The following is a 9,061-nucleotide window of genomic DNA, read 5'->3' on the forward strand; positions in this document are numbered from 1 at the left end:
ATGAATAGCTGCTGCGCCTTGGTATGCTCAGTTAAAACGGCCAGACTAGCGTTTCTCTCAGAACGGAAGCTCTCAGCAGCGCAGCAATCACTGTGGTGACTCCAGAACAAATAAAACACATTGTCACGGAGAAGCCACATTTCTGAAAGATAAGGAATAAATATAAAATAGTTTTTAGTTTGTGGTTTGAAGAAATTATAAATATTTTAATAATCTAGAAACCATTAAAATAGCTTTGTATTAATAATCATTTTGTAGGACTGTTTCTGAGGAAAACCACAACAGACCCATTTGAACACTTCTGTTTTGTGGTTTAGCTTAAAAGACAGTGCTTACTTTACTTTTAAGATACAGTAATATAACAAATTGTTGACATACAGTTTATCCAGCTTTTCAATGTTTCACACAGTCTGAAAAATAGTTAACAAAATAAGTTTCTTCCCAACAGTATAAATAAATAAATAAATAAATAAATAAATAAAATTAACCTTTTTCTGGTTGGTTTTGTTTCTTTGTTGTGAAAATCTGGGGGGGGAGGATGATATTCATACAGTGGCCGAGAATGCTCAACATGTTGCAACTTAAGAAAACACATGCAAATTGGAAAAACATCAGCAAATGAAGAAAACATCTTCATCAGTTTGACAATACAAGTGTTGCAAATCATCACAACACATGCATATAGCGAAACGCGCTGCAAATACTTCACAACACATGCAATTTAAGAATCAATTAATGAAGCATTGCAAATTTATTTTCATTAACCTTGAAATTATATTTAGCTGAGGATGATATTCATACGGTGGCCGAGAATGCTCAACACGCTGCAACTTAAGAAAACACATGCTAATTGAAAAAAACATCAGCAAATGAAGAAAACATCATCAGTTTGACAATACAAGTGTTGCAAATCATCACAACACATGCATATAACAAAACGCGCTGCAATCGTCACAACACATGTGTTTACGTCCCCAGAGTTCTGGGTTCGTTTTATAATTATTTTGTTCTGGTATTTTGTGGTTTGTGTATTTGTTTTTGTTTTTTTTATCAGGTAAGATGACTTCTGTGATTGTTCCGGCAGCTGATTGGTGGTTCAATGGCTGATTGGGACTTGGAACTCCGCCCACTCATCAGTGGCTGCAGCTGGCTGGGCTCTTTAAAAAGCTCAGTCTTGGATCAGTTTGGTCTCTCTGTTCCTGTTTTAGGTTTGGGTTGTACCCTGTGTGTGTGTGTTTTGGTTTTCTGACTTGATTTTTGATTGAAATATTTGAGAATTTAAACTATTTCTGTGTGTTAGTGAATCTAACTTGTGTTCCTTTATTGGAACTTGTAGTAGCAGGACAGAGCACTTGTGTTCGTGGGTTCTTGTAATTTGTATTAACTTGTTTTTCTTTTCTTTTGTTAATAGGGAGTTTGGGAGTAGATTTAGAGCTACCCTGGGGTATACATGTATCACCCGTAGGAATATTTCTTTGTCTATAAACACCAGCTAGACCTGGGTGGACCACCAGCTGTCAGTTTGGTTAGGGCGCCTTAATCATGTGCCAGATAGGGATTGTATTTGTGTGATTTAGTATAGGTTAGGATTGTGGTACTTTTTATTTCTTTCCTTTGTTCCGTCCAGTCCTCCCCTTTTCCCAGAATATTGTTTATTTACAATATATGGTTTATTTACAATATTACCATGGTTGAATAAAAGCTTTGTTTTTATTCGGTGTTCGTGTCCTTTTCTCACACCGCAACTCCATACCTCCTTTGTTGGCATCGGTGGGCCCGAGCAGTGGGTTGTCAGGCTCCCCTCCCTTTGGGGAGCTAGAACGTAACAACATGCATATAGAGAAACGCGCTACAAATCATCACAACACATGCATATAACGAAACGCGCTGCAAAACATCACAACACCTGCATATAGCGAAACGCGCTGCAAATCATCACAACACATGCAATTTAAGAATCAATTAATGTAGCATTGCGAATTTATTTTCATTAACCCAATTATATTTAGCTGAGGATCTTAAAGCTGAGGAAGTTAGCCATCTTAAGTAAAGTTTTACATTTAATCATATAATTATTCAGCTTATTCTGGCCAATAATATCCAAAAGATAAAGGAATTTAAAAAATGTTTTACAACATGAAAAAAAAACCTCACCTTTCAGTTCACCAACAACTCCACTGACCAGTAGCCACTGCACGATAAGCAAATCCTAGCCGGGTCCGACACTTTTTGAGGTTTCCTCGAAACATTTCCATTGTGGTCAGTGCTATTTGCAGCGCTTTTGTTAATTGTATGTGTTGTGAGGATTTGCAGTGCATTTCGTTATATGCATGTGCTGTGAGGATTTGCAGCAAACTGATGAAGATGTTTTATTTTATTTGCTGGTGTTTTTTCAATTTGCATGTGTTTTCTTGAATTGCAGCGCGTCGAGCCATCTCGGCCACCATATATTCATGAATAGTGAAACTACATATTTAGATTATCTAGTGTGTAGTTTAAAATGTTGCTGTGCCATGATGCTTACAATTTAGTTCCACAAGGATGATGGCTGAGATAAGAATGTTGGCAAACAGTAAATATACATACTACCTTTCACTCTGCTCTGTTAAAAAAAGAGTAATAGAGATTAATACAATACTTTTTATTACAAACTATATACAAGTTAATTCCATTAATTGATTCCATCCATTCTTCTCAATTTGTCATTCTTGAGAGCAGTGTTGTACTGTTTATAGTTGGTTGGACTTTAGGAGGTCTGTACTGAAGACACTGATAAACATTTTCTGTTTGAGAAGCCCCTCTCATCTGCGTTGTCTCACGCTCTTCATATTAATGAAAACATAAGAAAAATCTGCTGCAGCTCCATCACACTCACAAGCACTGAAGTAAGGGCACACATGCACAGAATCACAAATCACATGATCTGTGGCTGGAAAATTAGTTTTGATGCTCAGTAGCTCACTTGTGGTTGTGTTGACTAAAAATAAGTGCCACCACTGCTAAGATATTTTGAGTAGCCTACTAAAACATTGGCTCAGTTCTCATGATCTATACTCTCATTGAAACGGTTTTCTACTCACCACCATCATCAAGTTATTCATATAGTGGCTACAGAAAAAAAACAATATAGGCTATGTTCTTGAAACAGGGATGCAAACTAATCCCATCCCTTGGAAAGATTAAAAGAGGTTATTGCATGTAAACATAATCAGGCCAATAAAGTACTTGGAACTCATAATAGGTTTCTACCAACTTGGCTATGTTTGGGATAAGCTCTTCAGATTGGAACAAAGACATGGTTCTCGTGAATCCTTGCAAACATTGCGCTTTTTTCAATCTTAAACGCCAGATATTTTGGAGAATAAACCCAAAGCATTTGTTCTGTTTCTATTATAGGCTAGCCTACATGTTACTCTCCTGAGCTTTCTATATTATGACCTAAGTGTAGGTCTCTGAAGACTGCTAAGGGGCATTATTGCTGCTCATTTGCATAAAATTGTGTCGCCTATCCACCTTTTTCTTCCCATAGAATTGGGCTTGGCCATTTGTAAATTCTATGGGTCTAAGGTTCAATTCTCATCCCTGCAGGACTATTTTTAGCTGTACAAAACAGTTTGTTTAGCTGCTTGATATTGAAAATTGATGTGTCTTACTATATTATCTTAATTATGAACCCATTGGTTTGTACAGTTTTACGGTTTAATGCACGTTGTTATTCTTCTTGTTATTTCCCTATAGAGGCTAATGAACCAAAAGTCTTGCCCATAGGCTTACAATTATAATTTGTGAATAACCTTAATCATGATGATACACTATCATACAATGATAGTGTATGCATTGATAATCAGTTAAATCCTTCAACTAAATGTAACTGTATACATTTTACAGGCTCCTTTGGTCACGTTAAAGGGATAGTTCAACCAAAAATGAAAATTATGTAATTAATGACTCACCCTCATGTCGTTCCAAAGCCCTAAGACCTCCATTCATCTTCGGAACACAGTTTAAGATATATGTTCGCATCTCCAATAAGCATTAATCCACAAATGACTTAAGCTGTTAACTTTTTTAATGTGGCTGACACTCCCTCTGAGTTAAAATAAACCAATATCCCGGAGTAATTCATTTACTGCTGTGAAGAGAGAACTGAAGATGAACACCGAGCCGAGCCAGATAACGAACGAAAGATTGACTCGTTCTCGAGTCAAGAACCATTTCTGTCGGACGCGTCCGATTCGAGAACCGAGGAGCTGATGTTACTACGCATGTGTGATCTTTTGGTGATTGATTCTGAACTGATTCTGTGCTAATGTTATGAGCGCAGGTAAACCAAAGACTTCAATCAAGGGCAATCATTGCCAATGACGTCATTACGTCGAGTGCAAAAGAACCGGTGAACCGTTTTCTTTAACTGGTTTATTGAATCGAACTTTCCGAAAGAATCGGTTCGTGGAAAAGAACCGAACTTTATATCACTACTGGTGATCCGAAAACCGATGCAACTGGTTCTTGACTCGAGAACGAGTCAATCTTTCGTTCGTTATCTGGCTCGGCTTGGTGTTCATCTTAAAAAAGTCAACAGCTTAAGTCATTTGTTGATTAATGCTTATTGAAGACGAGAACCATTTCAAAGGATTCAGTTCAATTTGGTGAAGTGGTTCAAGAAGATCCGGTTACATCATGTGATTCGTTCGCGAACCGGATATCACTAAACTGCAGTGTTTTGAACTCGCTCACAACAGACACCGAAGAGAAGACAATGCTGCATAAAGTCATAGTTTTTGCTATTTTTGGACCAAAATGTATTTTTGATGCTTCAAAAAAGGGACAGAAAAGGGACAGAGAGCTCTCGGACTAAATCTAAAATAACTTAAACTGTGTTCCGAAGATAAACGGAGGTCTTATGGGTTTGGAACGACATGAGGGTGAGTCATTAATGACATAATTTTCATTTTTGGGTGAACTATCCCTTTAAGTTTACAGATACTCGGCAGATGCTCAGTAGAACCTTTCCCAGGAATCTCAATGGCAAAAGTATCCCAGTTTATATGGATTCACCCTACCTATGTATGAAGCTTTTAGACTGAGTAGATTTATTGTCATTCTCCAGACTGCTTGTTCTATATATTCAGGGTTGTGGGGATGTTGGAGCCTGAAACAATTCAAATTATTATAATTAGAAACTTATCTACACAAAGATTTATATATTCTTAAATGCATCTTTGTAATATAGATCATTGTCATTATCTTCTGTAAAAGAACAGATGGAGGGGTTACTCTCTCTCTTAGACTGTAAATTGGAATACTTTTTTACCATTGATGTGTCTGGAGAAAAAAAATCCCAATTATCTTGAATTAATGCTATAAAAGTTTGTTATTCGACAGTCAAGAAAGATAACTCTTCTCCCAGCTCAGAGGCAGAATTAGGGGAAAAGCAAAAGAAGGAAAACTAAAAGAGTTGGCAGTTTCCACTTCAGTAGAAATTAGCAAATCACCCCCCCCCCCACCGCCCCCCCCACACACACACACACACATACATTCCCCACCGTAAGAAATGGTCATAATAAATGAGCTTAATTTACTTACATTTATTTATTGAATAACCTTAGACATAGCAAAATACCTCCCTGATTCCATTTGCATAGAAAATCATCAAGTGTTTTTAAAACAAGAAAAAGAGAATTATATAAGAGAAAATTAATTTCTTTTTAAAAATGTAATTGAAATCCTTGAAGGAAGACAACCTCTTATCTGGAACTTCTCAAGACAATACAGCTATTCTGTCAAGTGTTTATAGAGAAGAGTTTTAATAAAATAAAAAGATAAATGAAGTACAACACATGCATGCTGTCTGGAAGCTGAACTTTGGGCCAAGGAGCTGTCCAGTATATCCATTACAGCTTCAAAAGAGGTCAAATCTGCACAATTTCTGACTGGGATTCACACTCCTTTCACACACAAATCCTTCTCCATGGTAGGTGTCAACATCTTCGGTCATGATGCCACACTCAAAATTTTCATCATCCTGAGGCACAACCAGAACAGAAAAACATTTTTAAGAAATGTACTAAAATTATGTTCTTAGAATGTGAATTAAAACACCTATAATTCATATTAGATTAATGTAAGACAATTATACCTTTTTGCTTTTAATAAGTCAAAACATTAATTTTTTTTATTATTATTATTCACTTTTCCCCACTGTCTCACACACAAACTATAGATCACACACTTGCTAACACTTTCTCACTGTTCTCACAGTTTTGTGTAAAACGGACATCAGTTGGTACTGTAGTCATTCATATATAAAGTAAAAAAACAACAACAAAAAAACTATGTTTTTCAAGCTGTTTAACAAACTTCCAACAGCTTTGAAAACTTTTTCAATTTTGATAATTGTTCAGAAATTATTTCACAAATATGAAAAATTTCAAATGCATTACCACTGAGGGAGAAGCAGTGTTTCCAGATCCATCTGATGAGGCTCTTGAGACCAAAAATTGCTTTCCATTGGTCCTAGACATCAACCAGACCTGCCCATGTACACACAAACATTCAACAATGTGTTCACATTTAAAAATAAATAAATAAAAGGAGAAAGAGAGGAAAGTGAATGAATAGCTGCTGCACCTTGTTACGCTCAGTTAAAACGGCCAGACTGGCGTTTCTCTCAGAGCAGAAGCGCTCAGCAGCACGACAATCAATTTGGTCACTCCAGAACAAATAAAACACATCGTCACGGAGAAGCCACATTTCTGAAAGATATCAAATAATAGTTTGTATGAAATATAGAATAGATAATTAGTTGAAAGAAATATAAAACACGCATAGACAAACAAGAAACCCATTTTAAATGTTGTACAACACTGCCAAAGTGAAGAACAATGTATGAACATTTAAGATGTAACACACTGGAGTTAATCTAATAATAAAGTATGTGTGAATCAGTTTATATCTAAGTACAATTTTTACACCAGTAAGTGCAAATTAAAATGAACCTTTTTGTCCTTTTATTGGTTGTGTTTCTCTGTTGTGAGAGTCTGGGGGGAAAAATGATATTCAGAAATGTGAAATATTTAACTGTCACATTTTTTTCTAGATTATTATTTAGTGCCTCAATAAATTTCAAATACTGTGTCATGATACTTACAATTTAGACCCACAATGACAAGGATGATGGCTGAGATAAGAATGTTCACAGCAAACAGTAAAAACACACACTTTCTTTCATAGTGTTCTGTTAAACAGAGATTATTAGAGATTAATAAGAGAGCACTAACTGTAAATTACTTTAAAAGTTTGTTCCATCCATGTATCCATCCTCTGTTGGCTTACCTGAGAGCAGTGTTGTGCTGTTTATAGTTCCATGGTGTGCAGTAGGTGAAAGCTGAAGACTTTGATAAATATCTTCTGTTTTAGCATCACAATTTTTATGCATAACCCTCTTCTCTGCATTTCCTTCACTTTCTTCGTAAATATTGACGGACGCAGAAAAACGCTGCTGCAGCTCCATCACACTCGCAAGCACTTTAGTATTTGCACATGCACATAGTTGTCAGAATCATATATCACCCTCTGAGGCTGAAAAAGGCTGGTTTTCTTTTCTCTTCTGTACTTCCTTTTCGGTGAATAGTCAGAGCACGCTTCCCCATGTTCCATGGTGATGGTGTGCTTGGATATAAAAACTGCAGTGCAGTCTCTGACTAACAGGAAGTAGTGGGAAGCATTAACTCAAAAAAGGTAACTATAACTTGATGATCATGATAAAATGAATGTTTCTCAAACTGCAAAAAGTCAGATAAAGCAGAAGCAAAATGTGTCATTGGTTTCTAGAATGTGTTCCTTCTCTTGCTATCTTTCATACCCTTATGAAAAATAAGTTTCTCCAAGTGTGCAATTAGTATACATCTTTTAAAATATAAATAGGAAAGTGCTTTTAGTTTACTTTTTATGTGCTTCTCAGAAATGGGCTTCACTCCTCAGAAAATGACATTTAAGTATACTTGTACTTACAAAAAGTCTAAATATATTTGAGCTATACTCCTAGAATCCGTTTTTTTCATTTCATTTTCATTTCATTAAATTTTTTCAATTTTATTATACGGTAGAGGGCGCTAGTACACATCTCCTGCACAGAATTTCCAAAAACAAAACACAAGTGAAGAAGAAAAAAAGAAACAACAGATACTGACACTATCTTACACAATCGTCTGACATGAAACAGCATTAAAAATGTAACTCTATGGAATAAAATGTTGACTGATAAAGGGGTAATAATATCAGTCAAATGTTGGGGTGTTGATCGACTCCATCTATGTTTTGATTTTCATTCTGAATCCAATTCAGTTTTTTTTTCAGTTTTTTGTTCACAATGTTATTTCTTTATTTTTTATGAAACTTACACACATTAAAGTGTTTAAAAAAATAATGCATGAAGCTAGAATAAAATATTTTGTTTACAAGCACATACCTTGTTGTTTTTTTTATATATTTTGTATGTTCAGATATTCATATAACAAAATATATACAAATTAAAACTTAAAGGGACATAGTAGTATAGTTAAAGTATGATGTAAAGTTCACTTAAATAAAACTTATGTGTATACTTGCAGTATAAAACTACTAAACTAGTTTACTGAGACTATACTTCAAAGTGTACAAAGTATTTATTAGTAAACTATCAGTACAAGTTCATTTTAGTATAATTGCAGTACAAACTACAAACATAGAGGTAAACTAGTTGTGTACTCAAAGTTTGCTACTGTTATACTTAAAGTATACTTAAAAGTATACTTTTTTATACTAGAAATTGGGCCAATTTAGTCCAAAGGAGTATTGAAACAGTACACTTACAAGTATACTACTAGAACACTGATATTTGTATACTTGTTACATAAAGTATACTTAAAAATATACTCTAACATTACTGAAGTATACTTAATAAAATAAACTTGAAGTATACTTCTTTTTGGTAAGGGGACTGTATCAGGCAGATCTCTATCTGCACTCCCATTGGCAGTCCCATGGACATGCGTTTGAGCAAACAGTTTTCAGTCAGTTT

General features: G+C 35.3%; 1 protein-coding gene across 1 annotated transcript; it reads right to left on the reverse strand.

The window, feature by feature from the left end:
• Window positions 1–5,582: 5,582 nt before the first annotated feature.
• On the reverse strand, window positions 5,583–7,870 carry LOC132140389 (uncharacterized). The gene is made up of 6 exons (XM_059549177.1): window positions 7,336–7,870; window positions 7,151–7,237; window positions 6,999–7,040; window positions 6,631–6,755; window positions 6,444–6,533; window positions 5,583–6,025 (listed from the first exon to the last, which is right to left on the reverse strand). Exons 1-6 carry the CDS (start codon window positions 7,511–7,513, stop codon window positions 5,903–5,905), a joined length of 645 nt encoding a protein of 214 aa, XP_059405160.1. The 5' UTR covers window positions 7,514–7,870; the 3' UTR covers window positions 5,583–5,902.
• Window positions 7,871–9,061: the final 1,191 nt, after the last annotated feature.

Source organism: Carassius carassius, chromosome 5 (assembly GCF_963082965.1).
Source record: "Carassius carassius chromosome 5, fCarCar2.1, whole genome shotgun sequence".
In the NCBI taxonomy this organism is placed as follows: domain Eukaryota; kingdom Metazoa; phylum Chordata; class Actinopteri; order Cypriniformes; family Cyprinidae; genus Carassius; species Carassius carassius.

Excerpts from the sequence above, each read along its gene's own strand:
- LOC132140389 (XM_059549177.1), bottom strand. The coding sequence starts at position 7,513 with ATGGAGCTGCAGCAGCGTTTTTCTGCGTCCGTCAATATTTACGAAGAA. Across the intron at positions 7,041-7,150 it reads TGTCATTGTGGGTCTAAATT|ACTCTCACAACAGAGAAACA; the intron begins GTAAGTATCATG and ends TTTTCCCCCCAG. Across the intron at positions 6,756-6,998 it reads ACCAATAAAAGGACAAAAAG|AAATGTGGCTTCTCCGTGAC; the intron begins GTTCATTTTAAT and ends GATATCTTTCAG.